This window comes from Ranitomeya imitator, chromosome 2 (assembly GCF_032444005.1).
Source record: "Ranitomeya imitator isolate aRanImi1 chromosome 2, aRanImi1.pri, whole genome shotgun sequence".
NCBI classification, from domain to species: domain Eukaryota; kingdom Metazoa; phylum Chordata; class Amphibia; order Anura; family Dendrobatidae; genus Ranitomeya; species Ranitomeya imitator.
Window position 1 is genome coordinate 177428696 of NC_091283.1, and position 25982 is coordinate 177454677.

Sequence of the window (25982 nt, forward strand, 5' to 3'; positions counted from 1 at the left end):
CATGTGAAGTCTTGTTTTTTGCGGACGAGTTGACATTTTTATTGGTATCATTTTCGGGCACATGACATTTTTTGATTGCTTTTTATTACGATTTTTGGGAGGTAGAATGAACAAAAACCAGCAATTTCTTTTGGGTGGGGCGTTTATACTGTGTGGTAAAATTGATAGGGCAGTGTTATTCTTCGGGTCAGTACGATGACAGAGATACCTCATTTATATAATTTTTTAATGTTTTGGCGCTTTTATACAATAAAAACTATTTTATCTGAAAAATAATTGTTTTTGCTTCGCTTTATTATGAGAGCTATAACTTTTATTTTTTCACTGAGGACGCTGTGTGGTGGCTCGCTTTTTGTGGGACAAGATGACGTTTTCAGCGGTATCATGTTTATTTATATCTGTCTTTTTGATCGCGCGTTATTCCACTTTTTGTTCGGCGGTATGATGATAAAGCATTGTTTTTTGCCTCATTTATTTTTTTTACGGTGTTCCCTGAAGGGGTTAAGTAGTGGAACAGTTTAGGTCGGGTCGTTACGGATGTGGCGATACTAAATATGTGTACGTTTATTGTTTTTTTATTTACATAAAGAAATGCATTTATTGGAACAATATTTATTTTTTCTTTATTTAGGAATTTAAAAAATATATATTTACACAGTAATATATATATATAAAACTTTTTTTTTTTACATCGTCCCAGGATGGGACATCACTGAATAAAGTCAGATCGCTGATCTGACACTTTGCACCGCACTGTGTCAGATCAGCGATCTGACAGGCACTGAGAAGCCCCCTCCCTGCAGGACCCGGAAGGACTCCGTGGCCATCTTGGATCCGGGGGTCTGCAGGCAATGAGAACCTCAGAACAACGCAATCATATCGCGTCGTTCTGAGGGTCTGAGGGAAGCAGGTAGGGAGCCCCCTCCCTGCGCGATGCTTCTCTATGCCCCCGGAACACTGTGATCTTGTTTGAATGCAGTGTTCTGGGGGTTAAGGTCCTGGAAGCGGTCCTTGACCGCTCCTGGCACTTTGTCACAGCTGGCACCCGGCACTATCAGCTCCGATCGGCCGCACACCACCAGTGTGCTTGGCCGATCGGCTTCAACGTACTATCCCGTCCATGGTCATACGGGCCCAGCCCACATGGACGGGATAGTACTTCAGATGCCAGAAAGGGGTTAAACTTACAAAATTACTTCCAAAAATTTTTATGTATTCAGTGATTCATCCATACACTGTAACAAGGTTTTTGCTACATTTTACTGGTATATTAAACGCTAAAAAAAAGGTTTGAAAAATGTTTATGTATTCAATAATTCATCCATACAGTTTATAAAACTACACAAAGTTAAAATTAGTTAAATGAGTTAAAAAAAATTAAAAACCACTTGACCTGGTACAGTTCACAAAATTTTTTTTGTGAAAAAATTGGCTATTGTAATATGTAACTGTAGAACCTGGTTTGTGTGAAATCTTGTTGAATTGAAATAAAAACAAAAACAAAATTGGCCTGCTACATGTGTACACTTTAATATTTTAATCAGACCATCCAGTTGGTGCTTTCAAGGTTGTAGGGATGACCCTGCTTGTCATTTGTTGACAGGCTTTGCACTGTGCAGAACTTTTAAGAGTGTAGTAGTCCCACAACTACACGTTACTCACAATATTTGAATGAGGCACTACAGTTTGTGCCTTCAAGGTTGTAGGGATAACCCTGCTTGTAATTTTTGGCAGGCTTTGCACTTAGTGCATAGTGTTTATGAGTCTAGGAGTACTACTACATGACAATTTGAAAAGAATGTGTATGAGGCCCTCCTTTATATCTAACACAGGGTGTATCAGTCCCTCTTACATCACATTGTGGCAGTTCTTGCTTCCTTCATAAATAACACTGACATTTCCACAATTTTACTACAAATTTAAATTTTGGTTCACTTAAATTAAAAAAAATTAAAAAAAATTTTTGTCTTATATAAAAGTCCATGTAAACTCCAGATTCTTGTTGATTTTGAATGCTTTATTGTCAGTCCTTAACCCCTTAATCCCATATGACGTACTATCCCGTCAAGGTGACCTGGGACTTAATTCCCAGTGACGGGATAGTACGTCATATGCGATCGGCCGCGCTCACGGGGGGAGCGCGGCCGATCGCGGCCGGGTGTCAGCTGCCTATCGCAGCTGACATCCGGCACTATGTGCCAGGAGCGGTCACGGACCGCTCCCGGCACATTAACCCCCGGCACACCGCGATCAAAGATGATCGCGGTGTGCCGGCGGTGCAGGGAAGCATCACGCAGGGAGGGGGCTCCCTGCGGGCTTCCCTGAGACGATCGGTACACGGTGATGTACTCACCGTGTACCGAGCGTCTTCTCCCTGCAGGCCCCGGATCCAAAATGGCCGCGGGGCTGCATCCGGGTCCTGCAGGGAGCACTTCCGGGTCAGGATCAGGCTGCAGCTGCAGCTCTAATCCTGGTGGGCTGTATGTCAGATCACCGATCTGACAGAGTGCTGTGCACACTGTCAGATTGGTGATCTGTGATGTCCCCCCCTGGGACAAAGTGAAAAAGTAAAAAAAAAAATTTCCACACGTGTAAAAAAAAAAAAATTTCCTAAATAAAGAAGAAGAAAAAATATTATTCCCATAAATACATTTCTTTATAAAAAAAAAACAAAAAAAAACAATAAAAGTACACATATTTAGTATCGCCGCGTCCGTAACGACCCAACCTATAAAACTGGCCCCCTAGTTAACCCCTTCAGTGAACACCGTAAGAAAAAAAAAAAAAAATGAGCCAAAAAACAACGCTTTATTATAACGCTGAACAAAAAGTGGAATAACATGCGATCAAAAAGACGGATATAAATAACCATGGTACCTCTGAAAACGTCATCTTGTCCCACAAAAAACGAGCCGCCATATAGCATTATAACCAAAAAAATAAAAAAGTTATAGTCCTCAGAATAAAGCGATGCCAAAATAATTATTTTTTCTATAAAATAGCTTTTATCGTATAAAAGCGCCAAAACATAAAAAAATGATATAAATGAGGTATCGCTGTAATCGTACTGACCCGAAGAATAAAACTGCTTCATCAATTTTACCAAACGCGGAACGGTATAAACGCCTCCCCCAAAAGAAATTCATGAATAGCTGGTTTTTGGTCATTCTGCCTCACAAAAAATCGGAATAAAAAGCGATCAAAAACTGTCAAGTGTCCGAAAATGTTACCAATAAAAACGTCAACTCGTCCCGCAAAAAACAAGACCTCACATGACTCTGTGGACCAAAATATGGAAAAATTATAGGTCTCAAAATGTGGAGACGCAAAAACTTTTTTGCTATAAAAAGCGTCTTTTAGTGTGTGACGGCTGCCAATCATAAAAATCCGATATAAAAAATGCTATAAACGTAAATCAAACCCCCCTTCATCACCCCCTTAGTTAGGCTAGGTTCACATTGCGTTAATGGGTTAACGCTAACGGACAGCGTTGCACGGCGAAAAATGCCGTGCAACGGGTCCGTTAGCACACCCATTGACAGCAATGTGATTTTCGGGTGTAGCGCATCGCTAGAGCCTGCCATTTTCGGCTCGCGCTAGCAAGGTGCCGTTCTTTTGTGGCGCGCCTCGGACGCTGCTTGCAGCGTCCGCGGCGCGCCCGAGGTCCGATCCCCGATCTTCCAGAGCGGGGACGTTAACGCGACCACTAAACGCGACACCTAAAAAGACATTGCATTAGCGCAATCCGCTAGCGCTAAACGGATTTCCCTAACGCAATGTGAACCTAGCCTTAGGGAAAAATAATAAAATTTAAAAAAAATGTATTTATTTCCTTTTTACCATTAGGGTTAGGGCTAGGGTTAGGGCTAGGGTTAGGGCTTGGATTACATTTACGGTTGGGATTAGAATTAGGGGTGTGTCAGGGTTAGGTGTGTGGTTAGGGTTACAGTTGGGATTAGGGTTAGGGGTGCGTTTGGATTAGGGTTTCAGTTATAATTGGGTGTTTCCACTGTTTAGGCACATCAGGGGCTCTCCAAACGCGACATGGCGTCCGATCTCAATTCCAGCCAATTCTGCATTGAAAAAGTAAAACAGTGCTCCTTCACTTCCGAGCTCTCCCGTGCGCCCAAACAGGGTTTACCCCAACATATGGGGTATCAGCGTACTCGAGACAAATTGGACAACAACTTTTTGGGTCCAAGTTCTCTTGTTATCCTTGGGAAAATAAAAATTTGGGGGGCTAAATATCATTTTTGTGGGAAAAAAAGGATTTTTTATTTTCACGGCTCTGCGTTGTAAACTGTAGTGAAACACTTGGGGGTTCAAAGTTTTCACAACACATCTAGATAAGTTCCTTGGGAGGTCTAGTTTCCAATATGAGGTCACTTGTGGGGGGTTTGTACTGTTTGGGTACATCAGGGGCTCTGCAAATGCAACGTGACGCCTGCAGACCAATCCATCTAAGTCTGCATTCCAAATGGCGCTCCTTCCCTTCCGAGCTCTGCCATGCGCCCAAACAGTGGTTCCCCCCACATATGGGGTATCAGCGTACTCAGGACAAATTGGACAACAACTTTTGGGGTCCAATTTATTCTGTTACTCTTGTAAAAATACAAAGCTGGGGGCTAAAAAATCATTTTTGTGAAAAAAAAAAAAGAATTTTTATTTTCACGGCTCTGCGTTATAAACTGTAGTGAAACACTTAGGGGTTCAAAGTTCTCACAACACATCTAGATAAGTTCCTTGGGAGGTCTAGTTTCTAATATGGGGTCACTTGTTGGGGGTTTGTACTGTTTGGGTACATCAGGGGCTCTGCAAATGCAACGTGACTCCTGCAGACCAATCCATCTAAGTCTGCATTCCAAATGGCGCTCCTTCCCTTCCGAGCTCTGCCATGCGCCCAAACAGTGGTTCCCCCCCCCCCACATATTGGGTATCAGCGTACTCAGGACAAATTGGACAACAACTTTTGGGGTCCAATTTATTCTGTTACCCTTGTGAAAATACAAAACTGGGGGCTAAAAAATAATTTTTGCGAAAAAAAAACATTATTTTCACGGCTCTGCGTTATAAACTGTAGTTCAAAGCTCTCAAAACACATCTAGATAAGTTCCTTAGGGGGTCTAGTTTCCAAAATGGTGTCACTTGTGGGGGGTTTTAATGTTTAGGCACATCAGGGGCTCTCCAAACCAACATGGCGTCCCATCTTAATTCCAGTCAATTTTGCATTGAAAAGTCAAATGGCGCTCCTTCCCTTCCGAGCTCTGCTATGCGCCCAAAAAGTGGTTTACCCCCACATATGGGGTATCGTCGCACTCAGGACAAATTGCACAACAACTTTTGTGGTCTAATTTCTTCTCTTACCCTTGGGAAAATAAAAAATTGGGGGTGAAAAGATCATTTTTGTGAAAAAATAAGATTTTTTATTTTTACGGCTCTGCATTATAAACTTCTGTGAAGCACTTGTTGGGTCAAAGTGCTCACCACACATCTAGATAAGTTCCTTAAGGGGTCTACTTTCCAAAATGGTGTCACTTGTGGGGATTTCAATGTTTAGGCACATCAGGGGCTCTCCAAACGCAACATGGCATCCCATCTCAATTCCAGTCAATTTTGCATTGAAAAGTAAAATGGCGCTCCTTCCCTTCCGAGCTCTGCCATACGCCCAAACAATGGCTTACACCCATATATGGGGTATCAGCGTACTCAGGACAAATTGGACAACAATTTTTGAGGTCCAATTTCTTCTCTTACTCTTGGGAAAATAAAAAATTGGGGGCGAAAAGATCATTTTTGTGAAAAAATATGATTTTTTATTTTTACGGCTCTGCATTATAAACTTCTGTGAAGCAATTGGTGGGTCAAAGTGGTCACCACACATCTAGATAAGTTCCTTAGGGTGTCTACTTTCCAAAATGGTGTCACTTGTGGGGGGTTTGAATGTTTAGGCACATGAGGGGCTCTCCAAACGCAACATGGCGTCCCATCTCAATTCCTGTCAATTTTGCATTGAAAAGTCAAATGGCGCTCCTTTCCTTCCAAGCTCTGCCATGCGCCCAAACAGTGGTTTACCCCCACATATGGGGTATCAGCGTACTCAGGACAGATTGTACAACAACGTTTGGCATCCATTTTATCCTGTTACCCTTGGTAAAATAAAACAAATTGGAGCTGAAATAAATTTTGTGTGAAAAAATGTTAAATATTCATTTTTATTTAAACATTCCAAAAATTCCTGTGAAACCCCTGAAGGGTTAATAAACTTCTTGAATGTGGTTTTGAGCACCTTGAGGGGTGCAGTTTTTAGAATGGTGTCACACTTGGGTATTTTCTATCATATAGACTCCTCAAAATGACTTCAAATGGGGGGCGTGGCTATGTAAGCCAAGAGAGAAGACGCACCTTTTGGAGGCTCCCATCATCCTGACTCGAATCCGGCCATTAATCCCCCTGAACTGCAGCTGCACCGGCTGAAGCAGTGCTCTGAGAGCTCGGGAGACCGGCGACCCCTTGGGCGGTGGCGGTGGAGCGCTGGAGAGCCGATATCTGTGGCGGCCTGGAAGAGCAGCGAAGTCCCTGAGCTGCGGCGGCCATCTTTGATCGCGGCTCCGGCGGGCGGGACGCAGTGCCGGCGGCGGCTGAAGCCGGGTGGATCTCCTGGGAGCGCGGCAGGCACCTATATACAGCGGGGACGCTGTGGAACATCAAGGAGCAGGAGGCAGGTGCCGGGTCTGGAGCGGCGGGCGGGCCCTGGGGGACGGCGGCCATTACCACAGCGCACTCTCCAGCAGCAAGGAGAGAGGCGCTATATAGCAAGACTGCGGTGCATTCAGGAGGTGAGCTACCGGCCTGAAACGCTAAAAGGGGCAGAGCGGTGTGCGCCCTGAAAAAATTGGGCCCTGCACTCCCCTTAAAAACCCCTGCTTGCACCATAACTTTGGAGGGATCATCCCCCCTCCCTGCTGTTCTGCCTGGGGAACTGTGGCTGCTCTGGGACGCAGTGCCTGGGCAAATTCCTAAGTTGATACATTTGCAAATATCTGAGACTCTTTGCTTGGTTTGCTGCCTCTCTGGGGTGCATCCCGGTGTTTGGCCCTGTCCGGTCTGCTAGTGGAGAATAGACTGCCATAATAATAAATCTGGTCCTTTGGTGGGGATCTTCTGCTAATCACCATGCACCATCCTAAAGGAGCGGGGGCTGCTGACAAGTTGAGGAAATATGCCAGAGACGATGCCCCAGATAATACACGCTCTCTCAGAAATAATCCTACGCAGAGTCAACACAAAAATTGTCTTTCTGACAGTAATGAGGAGGGAGAACAAGACGAACTGACTCTTAAACAAGCATCTGAGCAGTTGATGCAGGCCATATCTCTCACCAGGTCCTCTCTCACTGAGAAAATAGAAGACGTGCTTACTGAAGTGAGCCGTCTGCGACAAGATATACAAACTATGAGAGGGCGTATTTCAGAGGTTGAAACAAGGGTGTCTCAGATAGAGGACACCATTGCCCCAATAGAGGCTAAGCTATCAAAGGCCACTGGCTCTGTGAATGCCTGGAAGCAAAAGGCAGATGACCTGGAAAACAGACTGCGTCGTAATAACATCCGAATTATTGGCCTGCCGGAACGCTCGGAGGGTCAGCAACCTGAGCAATTTCTAGAGGACTGGCTTAAAACCTCCCTGGGAGACGGATTCGCCTCAACATTTTCTGTGGAAAGGGCCCATAGGGTCCCAACGAGACCTCTTCCCCCCGGAGCTCCGCCTCGACCTTTTCTGGCACGTCTCCTTAACTGCAGAGACAGGGATGCAATTCTTCGCTTGGCAAGGCAGAAGACCCCTATTAAATTCAATAACGCCACCATATCAATCTTCCTGGATTTTTCTATGGAACTTCAAAAGCAGCGAGTTCGATTTATGGAAGTCAAAAAGCAGCTCAGGGATAAAAACATCATTTACTCCATGCTTTATCCAGCTCGACTCCGTATTGTTCATGAAGGCTCCTCCTTGTTCTTTACTGACCCGGCGGAGGCGGTCGAGTGGTTACGGTCATACAAGGGGCCTAGTACCCCGGACTCTTGAGTAGCTCTTTCTATCTGATGGCAACGCAATCTAGAGCTCTCTACGTGGGTGCTGAGTTTGTCAACTATACCGGACGCTGATTCCAGTGAGGGTATCCCCTATTCTACTCAACTATAGGAGTGTAGGATTACACTCCCCCACCGTTTAAATGTTGTTTGGTTTGGTATTTTACACCAGTTTTGATTGTTTGTTATGTTTGTTAGTCGCCAGTGATAACCTTATGCTCTGTATGATGTTCCTGATTCCCGCCCAGGCTGTGGTGTATATTATGCCTTTTCCCGAACGTAGATATGGGATCTGAGATTGTATGTATGACATGGAACATACGGGGTATTAAGACTCCTCGAAAGAAAATTAAGGTATTTTCACAAATTAAAAGGTATCATCCACATATTGTAGCACTTGTGGAGACGCATTTGACCAGAGACACAGCTAAGTGTACGCAAAAGCCGTGGGTGCAGTGGTCCCTTCACGCATTTCACACCAGTTACTCCAGAGGGGTCTCCCTGTTGGTACATAGGAATGTCAGGTGGGAGGCTAGAGAGTCACGACGCGATCCCGAAGGTCGCTTTGTTTTTGTTCATGCCTTTATTAATATGCGGGAATATGTGATATTATGTGTTTATAACCCACACCCGGCCGGCATATCGGTTCTCCGCATGGCACTGGGTTTCTCCCTAAATTATCCTAATGCTAGTGTTATCTGTATGGGAGACTTTAATTTAGTCATGGATAATCTTAAAGACAGACTGAGACTAGACAGCGAGATATCAAGGGGGCCCCTTTCTCAATCTCCCTCTCAATTGGCATCATTTATGAACGGTAGCGGATGGTTAGACCTATGGAGAACACGTCACCCTGAGACAAAGGAATATACTTGTCATTCTTCAACTAGGCAGTCTCTATCCCGTATAGATTACATATTTGGATCTAGTGACCTAGCGCTATGGGTGAATAGTGTCGAACATGGTAGCAGGGGGATATCAGATCACAGCCCAGTTGTTCTCAAACTTAAATACGGTCAGTCAAATAATAATATACCTTGGAAATTGAATCCCTTCTGGCTAAAACTGATAGATGCTAGTGATAGAACGGTTGATCAGTTAAACTGCTTTGTCTCTACTCACCCAGACCCCTCGAATCTCAATCTGTTCTGGGACACTCTAAAGGCATATTTAAGGGGATGTCTGTCCTCTACAATTTCCTATATAAAGAGGGTGACGGCGGGGGAGGATGACGAGATGGAGCGACGGCTGAAGGACTCAGAAGCCGCCTATGTGGCCAATCAAACTAACGGCAACAGGGTGGAGTGGCTCACTTCCCAAAGATTATACACCCAAAATATAGACACTAAATCAAAACGTAAATTATTTTTTACCCGTCAGTCTTATTTTGAATTGGGGAATCAGGCCAGTACACTCCTAGCTTTTTTGGTACGTCTGCATAACACCTCCAACACGGTACTACAGATTAGGACACTCGATGGTTCGTTGGTATCCTCCACCGAGGAAATTCTTCAAAGTTTTTGTAATTACTATAAGTCACTGTACAAATCGGGTAGTGGTCTTGGGGTCCCTGAATGTACAGACTATTTATCAGACATAGCATTCCCCTTACTGAGCCCAACCCAGCGAGCTTTTATGGAAGCCGAGTTTACTCTGGAGAAGGTGGAACAGGCTATAATGGACATGGCCACCGGGAAGGCCCCTGGACCTGACGGGTTTCCCGTTGAGTTCTATAAAAAATATCGGGACCACCTGGCACCACTTTTATTGAAGGTGCTTCAGAATATATGGGAGGGAGAAATTATGCCTGAAAGATTTTATGATGCAAATATCATTGTACTTAAGAAGGAGGGAAAAGACCCCTTGCAATGTGGATCATATCGCCCCATATCATTGGTGAACGTAGATTATAAAATCTTCACTAAAATATTGGCCACTAGACTAAATACAATCATATTAGATCTTATACACCCAGACCAAACAGGCTTTATGCCCGGGAAAAGTACCTCTATTAATATTCGGCGGGTCCAATCAGTGATTCAATATAGTTCCCTAGAATTGGACAATAACTGGGCTCTGGCATCCCTAGACACAGCTAAAGCGTTTGACTCCCTCGAATGGCCTTTTCTTTCCGCATGTCTGCAGAAATACGGTTTTGGAGATAAATTTATTAGAGGGATAGATACACTATATAGGAATCCTAGGGCACGGGTAATTGTGAATAACTCTATCTCTGATTCCTTTACTTTACATAGGGGAACCCGTCAGGGATGTCCTCTGTCCCCGGCCCTCTTTGCCCTCGCGATAGAAGCCTTGGCAATACGCATAAGGTCCTCCACGGATATCAAAGGAATAAGTATTGCGGATCGTGTGGATACCATCGGTCTATATGCTGATGATATGATCATATTTATGGATAAAACAGAAGAAACACTACCACGAGTAATAACGACTATAGATAATTTTAGCAAATTCTCTGGTCTCTATATAAATTGGGATAAATCTGCTCTGATGCCTCTGTCTCATGCGCCGATGCCCTGTCTCAAAAATATCTCGTCACTACCTGTAGTCTCCAATTTCAAATATCTAGGAATACATATGTCTCAATATAGTCAGCTGGACCTACGACTTAATATTTATCCACTATTGGACCTGGCCAAATCTAAATTCATAACTTGGAGCAAACTCCCTCTCTCCGTTGCAGGTCGCATTAATTTAGTTAAGATGATATTGCTCCCCAAATTTAATTATTGTCTCCAACATAGTGCGGTGCCAATACCCAAATCTTTCTTTGCAAACTTAAACTCCCTGACCACGTCCTTTATATGGGGGAAGACTAGACCCAAGCTCAAGCTATCTACTCTACAGAGACCGACAAGGGGGGGGAGGGGCAGCCTTACCAGACTTTTATCTATATTATCTTGCCGGGCAGGCTAGAGCGATAAGCAAGTGGATGCCTAGCAACCCCCTACCCAATTCAGAAAGCCATATAATCCATTCTGCCCGGATTGACTGTCCACTGGGTTTTTTGGAAATGGAGAAAGTCAGTGCTCCCCGTTTGCTGCCATTGCAGATTTAATAGCCGAAATGCCACTGTGGTATAATAGTTATTTTCCAGAATTACTAAATCACCCATCTACTGAGTTCTGGATCTCATATGGTGTTCTCTCGGTAGGTAATTTATATAACCAGGATGTTTTTGTGTCCTTTGAGCAATTGCGGGATACCTACAATATCCCAAGATCTCAATTCTTCCGTTTTTTACAGCTGAGGTCAGCTTTCCAGTCACATATGCGAAATGCAGGTGCAAGTCGAGCAATTTCATCTTTACCCCTTATAGGCATTCTCAAATCGCAGGGTCCTCAGGGACTCATCTCCTCTTTATACACATATCTATTATCCGTGGGAGATGGGCTCACTATTAACTCCTTGAAAAAGAAATGGGAGGGACTCCTTCCCGATACACTGGGAGAGGAGTGGGAAGATATTTTGGAATCTCCAACTAAAGTTTCTCCCTCAGTTAACAATAGGATGACCCAGCTATATATTATATATCAGACTTATCTGACTCCGACACGACTTTTTAAAATGGGCCGCCTTCAGACGTCAGACTGCCTAAGATGTCACGCGCATGATGCGGATTTTATCCACATGATATGGAGGTGCCCGGTAATCTTTCACTATTGGAAAGAAGTCACGACATTGTTAACGTCTTTATTGTTAATCCCTGTCCCACTTGAACCATTGACTTGCCTATTTGGGGTGTGGGATACAGAGACCTGGGATCACCATACTGGGATCTTCCTTCGAGAAGCGCTCTTCTTAGCACGAAAGGTACTGGCATTAAGGTGGATGGGTAGCTCCTCCCCGTCTCTCGGAGCTTGGATTGACCTGGTGAACTCGGTTATCCCATATGAAAGAACACTGTACCATAATAGAGGGTGCCCAGGTAAATTCGAAAAAATTTGGGGTAGATGGAACTCATCTCAGCATACTCTGTAGTCTGCGCGGATTAGATATATGCACGGGAGAGAGGGCATGTGGTTCGGGGACATCGTTGCAGAGCAAACTTGAATCTGTTTTCTTTTGGCGACTTATTACTAAAGGTTAAAGTTGTTTAAGTTGTATAGTAGGTATTTTATAGGTACTAGTGATTCAACATGCACAGTCTATTACCCCTGAACTTTGGATGCGATGATGTTTTGTAATCATTTGTATCTGATGGTATGTTTAATAATGATAAATGTAATATGTGCAATGTTTGTCCACTCTGAAATTAATAAACGAGTTTAAAAAAAAAAAATGACTTCAAATGAGATGTGGTCCCTAAAAAAAAATGGTGTTGTAAAAATGAGAAATTGCTGGTCAACTTTTAACCCTTATAACTCCCTAACAAAAAAAAAAATTTGGTTCCAAAATTGTGCTGATGTAAAGTAGACATGTGGGAAATGTTACTTATTAAGTATTTTGCGTGACATATCTCTGTGATTTAAGGGCATAAAAATTTAAAGTTGGAAAATTGCGAAATTTTCTAAATTTTCGCCAAATTTCCGTTTTTTTCACAAATAAACGCAAGTTATATCGAATAAATTTTACCACTACCATGAAGTACAATATGTCACGAGAAAACAATGTCAGAATCACCGGGATCCGTTAAAGTGTTCCAGAGTTATAACCTCATAAAGGGACAGTGGTCAGAATTGTAAAAATTGGCCCGGTCATTAACGTGCAAACCACCCTCGGGACTTAAGGGGTTAAAGTGGAGTAAAAGTGTGACACCATTGTTCTCAGCAGTGATCTGGCAGTCAGAGATGCTTCCAGGGGTCTTCCCCATGCTGTTCTCCTTCCATTCAGCACTTTTCCGATCCATTTGAACATTTTCACTGCCGCCCCAGACCTCCTTCTAGAGTTTGACAGAAAAATGCTCAGAATTCCCATTGACTCCCACTATACTCATTACTTGAAAAGAGCTTGCGTTTAGGAATTGATCTGTTCGAGTAACGAGTATTTTAGTTCTCGCTCATCTCTAGATGTAATAAAAGGAGAATCTGAACTGTGTAGTTCAAGTTTGTATTCTGGAATTAACATGGTGAGAGTCATGTCACGAATGTAACCATGACACAACCCATAGTTACTGTATATAATCATTCCATCCAACAGGCCAACCTACAAAGTTCTCTATTTCATCAGGTGACAGTTTTTCCATTCACGTCGTCGGTCGCAGATTCCACCAGTAAAGTCGTCACATCTTTACTGGGAATTCTGCTATAGAAACAGAAAAACAATACATGATGGACACTAATGTCGTCAACTATAGCAGTAAAGGCTTCTGACAAATTGTATGGAGAAAAGTATGTCCCCCACATCCAACATACAGGAGCTTTTCTCACCTGCTCTCCTACATCCATAGACATAATATGGAGTCGCCCCTCTGCAGATATTTCGGCTACTGCTCTTCTGGGAAGGATTTCGACAAGATTTTGGAGATGTCTGTGGGAATTTGGGCAGACGCTAGGCTCACAATCTCTGCTCTAGTTAATGCTAAAGGTGTTGGATGGTGTTGGATGGTGTTGGGGTCCCGATTCTCTGCGGTCGATCGTGTTCTTCCACTATACTCCTCCAACCATGCAGTTAATGTGTACATCTGTCAAAGACATGTTTCTTGCTACTTGCTGGAGAGGCGAGCGGGACAGTGAGAGAAACAACCTACTTCAGGTTGGAAATATATGAAGAGGTGCTGACAGGACTGATGTACTGCACAATCGGGCTGTGAATAGAGATGTACTGCTTGATGGGGCTGTATATACAGTAGACTGCTGACAGAAGTGTTGTTCAGCATGATGGTGCTGTGGCTAAAGGGGCTGAGGAGTGATATATAGCAGGATTGGAATGAGAGAAATTATGTACTGCAGGATGAAGCTGTATATAAAGGAGCTGAGAAGAGTTATGTACTATAGGATGGTATTGTATGCAGAAGGGGCTGAGAGGAATGATGTGCTGCTTGCCAATGGCAGTCAGCTGTGCAGGGATAACACCAGGGGCTTCCTGGGTTTGGTATTGTTAATAGGTCTGGTCAATGACTTCTAGATGATTTCATGTGCCAGGTACTGTCTGAAAAGTTTCTGCATCAAATCAAACTTTAGGGCTGAGACAAAAAGATAAATATTATTATTATAATTTTGATTACTGTGATATCTATCACTCCATAAAAAGCTTTCAAACATTTTGTTGTGTTAAATTACTCACCCATACAGTATCCCATTGTCTAGGGTACATTTTTGTGATATACAGTGGGTACGGAAAGTATTCAGACCCCACCAAATTTTTCACTCTTTGTTTCATTGCAGCCATTTGGTACATTCAAAAAAGTTCATTTTTTTTCTTATTAATGCACACTCTGCACCCCATCTTGACTGAAAAAATGCAGAAATGTAGTAATTTTTTCAAATTTATTTAAAAAGAAAAACTGAAATATCACATGGTCATAAGTATTCAGACCCCTTGCTCAGTATGAGCACCTTTTGAGCTAGTACAGCCATGAGACTTATTGGGAATGATGCAACAAGTTTTTCACCCCTGGATTTGAGGATCCTCTGCCATTCCTCCCTGCAGATCCTCTCCAGTTCCGTCAGGTTGGATGGTGAACGTGTCAGGTCTTTCCAGAGATGCTCAATTGGGTTTAATTCAGGGCTCTGGCTGGGCCAGTCAAGAATAGTCACAGAGTTGTTCTGAAGCCACTCCTTTTAATATTTTAGCTGTATGCTTAGGGTCATTGTCTTGTTGGAAGGTGAAGCTTCGGTCAAGTGTGATGTCCAGAGCACTCTGGAAGAGGTTTTCATCCAGGATATCTCTGTACTTGGCCACATTCATGTTTCCTTCAATGACAACCAGTCGTCCTGTCCCTGCAGCTGAAAAATAACCCCATAGCATGATGTTGCCACCATGTTTCACTGTTGGGATTGTATTGTGCAGGTGATTAGAAGTTTTCTCCACACATACCGCTTAGAATTATCACCAAAAAGGCCTATCTTCATTTCATCACACCAGAGAATATTATTTCTCATAGTCTGGGAGTCCTTCATGTGTTTTTTAGCAAACTCTATGCGGACTTTCATATGTCTTGCACTGAGGAGAGGCTTCCGTCGGGCCACTCTGCCATAAAGGCCCAACTGCTCAGTTTGGCTGGACGGCCAGGTCTAGGAAGACTTCTGGTGGCCTAAACTTCTTCCATTTAAGGATTATGGAGGCCACTGTGCTCTTATGAACGTTGAGAACGTTGAGAAATTATGTTGTAACCTTGGCCAGATCTGTGCCTTGCCACAATTCTGTCTCTGAGCTCCGTGGCCAGTTCCTTTGACCTCATGGTTCTCATTTGGTCTGACATGCACTGTGAGCTGTGAGGTCTTATATAGACAGGTGTGTGCCTTTCCAAATCAAGTCCTATCAGTTTAATTAAACACAGCTGGACTCCAATGAAGGAGTAGAACCATCTCAAGGAGGATCACACGAAATGGACAGCATGTGACATAAATATGAGTGTCTGGGCAAAGGGTCTGAATACTTATGACCATGTTATATTTCAGTTTTTCTTTTTTAATAAATTTGGAAAAATTTCTACATTTCTGTGGGTTTTTTTCAGTCAAGATGAGGTGCAGAGTGTACATTACTGAGAAAAAAAAAATGAACATTTTTGAATTTACCAAATGGCTGCAATGAAAGAAACCGTGAAAAATGTAATGGGGTTTGAATACTTTCCGTACCCACTTTATATTATACTGAACTGATCATGTGTTACAGCCTGGGACGGCATACACAATTCTGCACTGCTTGCTATTTTTGCAGAGCTTATTCTGGTGATTTTCATTTGGGAACTGTAGTCTTTACATCAAGCAATGTGCTATAGGATCAGCTCTCAACTTCAGCCAAGCATTTAATAAAGTATCTCATACTATCCTTATTGAAAATATGAACAAGTGTGGGACAAGGCTACGGATAGATGGATTGATAACTGGCTCGGTGATCGTACTCAAAGAGTGGTAATAAATGGTTGCACATCCAATTGGAAAAGTGTTTTCAAGTGGGGTACCACAAGGCTCTGTCCTGGCCCCAGTGTTCTTCAACATTTTTACACAACTCAGTACCCTCCCCAATTGTGGTGAATAAAGATTACCATAGTCAGGCTCTAGTAGTTTACACATGTAACATCTGGCGATATTGTCACAGTAATTTAACAATTTGTTTCCTTTATTTCTATACCAATATGTCCGACATTCAGGTAATTACTAGTGATGAGCGAGTTTGCTCGTTACTCGAGTTTTCCGAGCATGCTCGGGTGTTTTCTGAGTATCTTGGGCGTAGATTATGTTTTTGTCCCCGCAGCTGTATGATTTGCGGCTGCTAAACAGCCTGAATAGATGTGGGGATTCCCTAACCAACAGGCAATCCCTGCATGTGTTCAGGCTGTATAGCAGCCGCAAATCATGCAGCTGCGGCGACACAAACAATCTACGAGCATGCACCAAGATACTCGGAGACCACCCGAGCATGCTCGGAAAACCCGAGTAACGAGCATACTCGCTCATCACTAGTAATTACTCATTGAAACTTTACTAAAGCTGCAGAGGACCCTCTGAGTCAAACCATAATTAACCGTTAAAGGGCTATTTCCATCTCAAAGATCCTATTCCACTATGTGGAATAATAATAATATTAGCAATATGCGACCAATGCAATCAGAGTCGGCAGAACAAAATTTCGGTTCAGAGAGGGCTTCCCCTGTTCTTTATTGCCGGGGTACAAAATAAATGTAAAGCAGTTACTAGCTGAACATAAAGAAATAGAAATCCAGTTGTGTAACTTGTGGGCCCCAATACAATATCTCAAACAGGACTTCAACTATCATAGACCATGAAGACCTCTTGCACCCCTAGGATCCAGGGCATGGGTATGACTGCAATCCAAGCACCCACTATAGTTAAACCCCTGTAGACATATGCTACCCTGAATATAGAGGTAGCCTAATACCAATCACCTGTAAAAGAAACAAAACGTGTGTTACCGCTCACCAAAAGCTCCAGCTGAAGACTAGCAGCCCTCAGTCACAGGCTCTTAAACAAACATTTGTATTCAGTTAGTTTTCCTCCACATTCACACAGTGCCCAACTTTCTAAAGCCAGTAATGAATCAGCCCAACACCTGGACTGACTAAAGACCAGGAAACCTGGAAGGTAAGACAGGCCCCACTATCAAACATACCTATATTTCTCTAAAAATCTAGGCCGAAATATTGGAGTTACCAAAGCCATTGACTACTTGCAAGACCGCAACACAATAAAAGTCCGGGCTGTCTGCGTTCTAATCTGCAGTGATGTTCTAAAATATCAATGCATAGTAGAGTAACTGAATGTGATGGGGCATCTGCTCGGGGGACCAGCTGTCAGACACAGCCAGACTCCGCGTAGAGAAGATAGAGATGGTTCATTGCCGTCTTTGCCTTCTAGATTAAAGTATGTTATGCAAAGTTACATGTTTTAATGTAAGGATTATACCATATGTCCCATTATTTCTGGGACATTCGAGCAGGTCGGGACACATATACAAGGATTCTTCTAATTTTCAATACAACAATTTACTATGCCACATCATTTTGTCTTCTGGATTATCAGAATGTTATGTAAATTTTCATATTACTAAAAAAAACAGCATAAAATCAGATACAGCTATAACGATTTGCATTGATTGAATAGCTTTGGATAAGTGCTTATCCGAATAGCCGCCTTGGGAACCCGGACACCAGGAGCGCTCCGGATAATCAGTTGTTTGGCACCACAGCTGTATGTGTCACGGTGGTATCACTGTCACAACACATGCATGGAGAGCCCAACAAACAGGTGATGTGTTGTCACACAGCCGCAACACATGCAGCTTCGGCGCAGAACAGCCGATTATAGGGAGCGCTCCAGGTATCCGAGGCTGCTATTCAAATAACTGCTTATCCAAAGCTATTTGATCAACACTAATAACGATCAGAATTTTAGTATAACATGATCCCATTGGAGTGACACCTAAAGTCATGCAATAATTCATAAATGTCATTTGGTGGGTGTGAAAAGAAACCTCCTATTGCTGCCATAAATGGAAAGAAAGGAGAAGAAGTCCTGGGGCGCAGTCAATGTCCATACAGTTTGTGGTACCACATCATGTCAGTGCAGCTACAGAAAAAGATCCAGCTTGGCAGCCACAGTTTTACAGCCTTTGTCTGAAAAGAGCTCTGTGTCTTTTGGCACATACGTCATTTCATTAGCGACCTGTAATGCCAACGTTTCATCCTCGTCAAAGCCCCTAAGTCTGAGCTCCGCCAAGACACACTTCTTCACATGTCGGAACTCCAGTGGCAGAAACGGGACAAAGTAATCTATCAGGTTCTTCTCAATGAGGCCACTATGCCAGAAGCCACCTGGGCAAGGAAGAAGGAAAACACATAATTAGTCCCGCTGATACCCCGGTGCAGTGACAATATGTGCCCATTCAGGATATGGGCATCACTGTGATTCAATAACAGGGGCACCCCATTATGTCTGATCTCTTGTACAGTGTAACATGTAGGTGGTTGGTCAAGTTTCATAAACAGAGTTTCTACATAGCATATAGGAAGAGGTTCGGTTTCTCCTTGTGGAGAGCACCAAGTTCGTGTAAGGAGACTAATAGGCAATGCCTCTGGGAATTTAAATGTGCAATTAGTCTTTTTAAACCGATAAAGAACTGGAACTCCAGAGCCACCTAATGCGTGTTAATGCCACCTAAGAGTTAATATCAACCCCTTTCACAAGCCTTGGCACATGACTTTGCATATGAAGCCAAACCAAATATTAATTTTCAGACATGTTTCGTGGTGTTTGCCTCTCCTCAGTGCAAAACAGGAGATCAGATTTGGCTGGGTGAGAGGCGTCTCACAGGTGGGTCTAAGGGGTAATGTTTCTTACCGTTTCTGTTATACAGGTCGCCAGACAGCACGTCCTCCACATCCTGCAGCTCCAGTTCTTCTCTCCTTTTTCCCTTATGCATAATTAGCGGCACGAGTCTCTCAATCAGGTGAGCACCGGCATTGCTGATGGAAAAACAACATAGATCATACACTGACAAATTGTCCAATAGGGGTTATATTCCAAGCTTAAATATACATTAAATCCCCCTGTTATAGAGGCACTCTGTTCTAGAATAATACCAATCATCAGGGACGCAATAATACAAAACAAGAAGTGGCTGTGGGGGCTTATTACAGAACAGGAGACACCTCAGTCCGCATGTGATACCATTTCCAGTAAAATAGAAAAGTGGATTTGCCATTGCAAACAATAGGAGGCTCTTTCCACACAGAATTTGGTGCAGAATACACACCAAAATCAATAGGGTGAAGAAAAAAAAATACTTTTATTGGTTTTACCAAAATTACAAATGACCCCTTAACCATTAAGCCTTGTTTTAAATAAAGTGGAGGAGCGCCTAGACAGCGGCCGATGACGTGCCCACATTACAATAGCGACTCCGTGCAAGGGCTTTATTTACTACAAATTTGGAATAGGCCTTGTTGCCCATAGCAACCAATCACAGCACAGCTTTCATTTTTTCAGAGCAGTTTAGCACATCAAAGCTGCAATCTGATTGGTTGCTTTGAGGAATAGGGGATATACATACCGGGTGGTCCAAAGTAGATGGATAGAAAATATTAACATTTATTTTGATTTATTATATTATCATTATTTATTTTGAATTTTTATTCTGTTAAACCAGAGTTATGTGACACAAAATACTTAATAAATAACATTTCCCACGTCTACTTTACAGGGTCTGTACCACAGGATTGGCGTATAGCAAATGTGGTGCCAATATTCAAAAAGGGGACAAAAACTGAACTCGGAAATTATAGGCCAGTAAGCTTAACCTCTACTGTGGGTAAAATCCTGGAGGGCATTCTAAGGGATGCTATACTGGAGTATCTGAAGAGGAATAACCTCATGACCCAGTATCAGCACGGGTTTACTAGGGACCGTTCATGTCAGACTAATTTGATCAGTTTCTATGAAGAGGTAAGTTCCGGACTGGACAAAGGGAACCCAGTAGATGTAGTGTATAAGGACTTTTCAAAAGCTTTTGATACGGTGCCACACAAAAGGTTGATACATAAAATGAGAATAATGGGGATAGGGGAAAATATGTGTAAGTGGGTTGAGAGCTGGCTCAGGGATAGGAAACAAAGGGTGGTTATTAATGGAGCACACTCGGACTGGGTAGCGGTTAGCAGTGGGGTACCACAGGGGTCTGTATTGGGCCCTCTTCTTTTTAACATACGGTATTTATTAATGACCTTGTAGGGGGCATTCAGAGTAGAATTTCAATATTTGCAGATGACACTAAACTCTGCAGGATAATCAATACAGGGGAGGACAATTTTATATCACAGGATGATTTATGTAAACTAGAAGCTTGGGCTGATAAATGGCAAATGAGCTTTAATGGGGATAAATGTAAGGTCATGCACTTGGGTAGAAGTAATAAGATGTATAACTAGGTGCTTAATTCTAAAACTCTGGGCAAAACCGTCAATGAAAAAGACCTATGCAGAATGAATAGTAAAAAGATCTAATGTTAAAAATATTAAAAAAAATAAAAAATAGTTATATACTCACCGTCCGTTGGCCCCCGGATCGAAGCGGTTACCGACGCTCCTCGTGACGCCCCGGTGACCGCTCCATGCATTGCGGTCTCACGAGATGATGACGTGCAGTCTTGCGAGACCGCAATGCACTCTTCAGACCGGAGCGCGCGAGGAGCATCGGTAACTGCTTCGATCCAGGGGCCAACGGAGGGTGAATATATCACTATTTTTTACTTTAATTCTTTTTTTTTTTTTTTTTTACAGGGATATAATTCCCACATTGCTATAGACTGCGTGGGCTGTGCAATATACTACGTGGGCTGTGCAATATACTACGTGGGCTGGGCAATATACTACGTGGGCTGCGCAATGTACTGCGTGGGCTGCACAATGTACTGCGTGGGCTGTGCAATGTACTGCGTGGGCTGCGCAATGTACTGCGTGGGCTGCGCAATGTACTGCGTGGGCTGGGCAATATACTGCGTGGGCTGGGCAATATACTACGTGGGCTGTGCTTTAAAATATGCATACATATTCTAGAATACCCGATGCGGTAGAATCGGGCCACCATCTAGTGTATATATATATATATACACACACACACACACACATATACGGTATATATAAATTTGTGTGTGAAAATGCAGCCATTTCTATGGCACTTGTGACATGTGGAGGTGGGTACCTGATAAATATAAAGATGGCTTTGCGATAAGAGACGCCGTCTATATGCCGATAGTAGTCCAGGAAAGGCTTGATGGCGTCGATAAGACCAGGGTGGAGTTTTTCCATTTCATCAAATATAAATATGGAGCGAGCACATTTACTGGTGTTTCCTCGAATCCATGACTGCAGCTGGTCCTGAGGGAGAATGTCAATTAAGCGGGCTGTCCAGTTAAAACAAGTCATCACCTCTACACAGGACCGATCAGTTGAAAGGGGTAATTATTTCCCAATTCTAAAGTGGACCAACAATTCAGATGCACAAACACTAATACATTTATTATTTATAGGGCTGCCAAGAAAAAGCGGGGCACAGCAGCCCAATAAGAAATTAATGGAGTGGTAGAGGGGTATTAGCATCTCAGACTTGTCTATTAATTTAAAAAAACAACAACTTTTAATTAAAAACGACTTTCTAGGCAGTAAAACGAGTGCCCACAAATGCCCCTTTGTGACTGGAGGATCGGTGTGCATACCTTATACAGGGCGATCAGGCTGTCGTGGGGAAAGTGCAGGGTGGAAACAAAGAGATGGACGAATTTACTTTCCTCTCCTAAATCATAAACATTCTCGGTGATAATTTTGGTTACAAGGTTCTTGCCGGTTCCAGTGGAGCCATACAGGAGTAATGCCAGGGGCTTCCTGGGGTTCTCATTGCTCATATATCTGGTCACTGACTTGTAGATGATCTCATGTGCCAGATGCTGTCCGAAAAGTTTCTCTGTCAAGTCATCTTCGAAGGCTGAAAGGGGAAGAAAAATCCAAAATTTATCCCGTCTTGCAGCCTGCAGCCTGTACCATATAATAGAACAGCATTCACCATATTTGAGGCTTCAGAGCTGAAATCTCTCAGTGCAGCTTGCTATTTTGCAGATAAATTGTATTCTGGGAAATGTAGTCTGTAGCAGAGACTCTGCAGTATATTTGGGGAAGATTTCCCAATGTATTGCACCATATAAGCATTCAGGGCAAGGGGCATGCAGCACTCAGAGGGTCCAATGCACTTTTGTACAGTATAAAGCACAATGACATATCAAGGGTATGTAACAATTCCACTACTTTTTGTGTTAGCTACAGTTAAACTGGTAGATGCCAATCTAGTACCCAGACCAACTATTATGGCTGTTCATACATATTTAAAAATTAACCTTTAATAAATCCATTAAAATGAGACCACAAAAGACTAAATTTATAACCCAAAATAGCTAAAATCATGCGAACACAAACCACCAAACTATTGTATACGGTAACTTGGATATTAATGATGCTTAAATCTCTCTGTGCATATGAATCCTACCAGACCAATACTTACAGTAACACGAATAGGCAAATGGCTGACAGGTCTCCTTTCTAAAACCTTAGCAGACAGTATATATTATTCCTATTAACGACAATTGGAATACTCTCACCACATTACTGGGTGCACCCGGAATCATCAGGAGAATTTAGTCACGGGAATGAGTTCCTTATCTCCTTCCCGAACCTCTGCTACGTTTCGCCTGTATGACTGTGCCGGATGATTCCGATCACGATGAAACGCGTTGAGAGGAATTGAGGGCACCCGTTGTGTTGGAACCTCAAACCAAAAATGTGAGTATTTACCCACATGAATGGATCCGTCGGAGGGGGTGCACCCAGTAATAAGGTGAGAGTGTTCCAATTATCGTTAATAGGAATAATATATACTGCCTGCCAAGGCTTTAGAAAGGAGACCTGTCAGCTAATTGCCTATTTGTATAAATCATTTTTATTGGTCACAGCAATAAAGAATCAAGGTAAATAATACAAACTGGTAAATCTGTGCAATGATAGGCATAGTAACATAGTAACATAGTTAGTAAGGCCGAAAAAAGACATTTGTCCATCCAGTTCAGCCTATATTCCATCATAATAAATTCCCAGATCTACGTCCTTCTATAGAACCTAATAATTGTATGATACAATATTGTTCTGCTCCAGGAAGACATCCAGGCCTCTCTTGAACCCCTCGACTGAGTTTGCCATCACCACCTCCTCAGGCAAGCAATTCCAGATTCTCACTGCCCTAACAGTAAAGAATCCTCTTCTATGTTGGTGGAAAAACCTTCTCTCCTCCAGAATCGCAGCTGACATCCGGCACTATGTGCCAGGAGCGGTCACGGACCGCTCCCAGCACATTAACCCCCGGCACACTGCGATCAAAGATGATCGCGGTGTGTCGGCGGTGCAGGGAAGCATCGCGCAGGGAGGGGGCTCCCTGCGTGCTTCCCTGAGACGATCGGTACACGGTGACGTACTCACCGTGTACCGAGCGTCTTCTCCCTGCAGTCCCCGGATCCAAAATGGCCGCGGGGCTGCATCCGGGTCCTGCAGGGGGCACTTCCGGGTCAGGATCAGGCTGCAGCTGCAGCTCTAATCCTGCCCGGCTGTATGTAAGATCACCGATCTGACAGAGTGCTGTGCACACTGTCAGATCGGTGATCTGTGATGTCCCCCCCGGGACAAAGTGAAAAAGTAAAAAAAAAAATTTCCACACGTGTAAAAAAAAAAAAATTCCTAAATAAAGAAGAAAAAAAAAAAAATATTATTCCCATAAATACATTTCTTTATCTAAAAAAAAACCAAAAAAACAATAAAAGTACACATATTTAGTATTGCCGCGTCCGTAACGACCCGACCTATAAAACTGGCCCACTAGTTAACCCCTTCAGTGAACACCGTAAGAAAAAAAGAAAAAAAACGAGCCAAAAAACAACGCTTTATTATCATAACGCTAAACAAAAAGTGGAATAACACGCGATCAAAAAGACGGATATAAATAACCATGGTACCGCTGAAAACGTCATCTTGTCCCGCAAAAAAAGAGCCGCCATATAGCATCATAACCAAAAAAATAAAAAAGTTATAGTCCTCAAAATAAAGCGATGCCAAAATAATTATTTTTTCTATAAAATAGCTTTTATCGTATAAAAGCGCCAAAACATTAAAAAAAATTATATAAATGAGATATCGCTGTAATCGTACTGACCCGAAGAATAAAACTGCTTTATCAATTTTACCAAACGCGGAACGGTATAAACGCCTCCCCCAAAAGAAATTCATGAATAGCTAGTTTTTGGTCATTCTGCCTCACAAAAAATCGGAATAAAAAGCGATCAAAAACTGTCACGTGTCCGAAAATGTAACCGATAAAAACTTCAACTCGTCCCGCAAAAAACAAGACCTCACATGACTCTGTGGACCAAAATATGGAAAAATTATAGATCTCAAAATGTGGAGACGCAAAAACTTTTTTGCTATAAAAAGCGTCTTTTAGTGTGTGACGGCTGCCAATCATAAAAATCCGATATAAAAAAACGCTATAAAAGTAAATCAAACCCCCCTTCATCACCCCCTTAGTTAGGCTAGGTTTACATTGCGTTAATGGGTTTACAATTAACGCCGTGCAACGGGTCCGTTAGCACACCCATTGACAGCAATGTGATTTTCGGGTCCGAGGTCCGATCCCCGATCTTCCAGAGCTGGGACGTTAACGCGACCACTAAACACGACACCTAAAAAGATATTGCATTAGCGCAATCCGCTAGCGCTAAACAGATTTCCCTAACGCAATGTGAACCTAGCCTTAGGGAAAAATAATAAAATTTAAAAAAATGTATTTATTTCCATTTTCCCATTAGTGTTAGGGCTAGGGTTAGGGCTAGGGTTAGGGCTAGGGTTAGGATTACATTTACGGTTGGGATTAGGGTTGGGATTAGAATTAGGGGTGTGTCGGGGTTAGGTGTGTGGTTAGGGTTACAGTTGGGATTAGGGTTAGGGGTGCGTGTGTGGTTAGGGTTACAGTTGGGATTAGGGTTAGGGGTGCGTTTGGATTAGGGTTTCAGTTATAATTGGGGAGTTTCCACTGTTCAGGCACATCAGGGGCTCTCCAAACGTGACATGGCGTCCGATCTCAATTCCAGCCAATTCTGCATTGAATAAGTAAAACAGTGCTCCTTCACTTCCGAGCTCTCCCGTGCGCCCAAACAGGGGTTTACCCCAACATATGGGGTATCATCGTACTCGAGACAAATTGGACAACAACTTTTTGGGTCCAAGTTCTCTTGTTATCCTTGGGAAAATAAAAATTTGGGGGGCTAAAAATCATTTTTGTGGGGAAAAAAAAGGATTTTTTATTTTCACGGCTCTGCGTTGTAAACTGTAGTGAAACACTTAGGGGTTCAAAGTTCTCACAACACATCTAGATAAGTTCCTTGGGAAGTCTAGTTTCTAATATGGGGTCACTTGTGGGGGGTTTGTACTGTTTGGGTACATCAGGGGCTCTGCAAATGCAACGTGACGCCTGCAGACCAATCCATCTAAGTCTGCATTCCAAATGGCGCTCCTTCCCTTCCGAGCTCTGCTATGCGCCCAAACAGTGGTTGCCCCCCACATATGGGGTATCAGCGTACTCAGAACAAATTGGACAACAACTTTTGGGGTCCAATTTATTCTGTTACTATTGTAAAAATACAATGCTGGGGGCTAAAAAATCATTT

At 42.9% G+C, this 25982-nt stretch overlaps 1 protein-coding gene across 3 annotated transcripts in view; it reads right to left on the minus strand.

Annotated features, from left to right (window-relative positions):
• Window positions 1-16838: 16838 nt before the first annotated feature.
• LOC138662447 (torsin-1B-like) overlaps window positions 16839-25982 on the minus strand; it is a 28620-nt gene continuing 19476 nt past the window's right edge. For 2 of the 3 annotated variants that reach the window (XM_069748104.1, XM_069748103.1), the window contains exons 2-5: window positions 21942-22207; window positions 21428-21603; window positions 19070-19194; window positions 16839-18543 (exon numbers count right to left, since the gene is read on the minus strand). In XM_069748104.1, the coding sequence (XP_069604205.1) occupies window positions 18299-18543; window positions 19070-19194; window positions 21428-21603; window positions 21942-22207 (812 nt within the window). In that variant the 3' untranslated portion in view covers window positions 16839-18298. The remainder of the gene's footprint in view (window positions 18544-19069; window positions 19195-21427; window positions 21604-21941; window positions 22208-25982) is intronic. The other variant, XM_069748105.1, reaches the window with a different exon arrangement.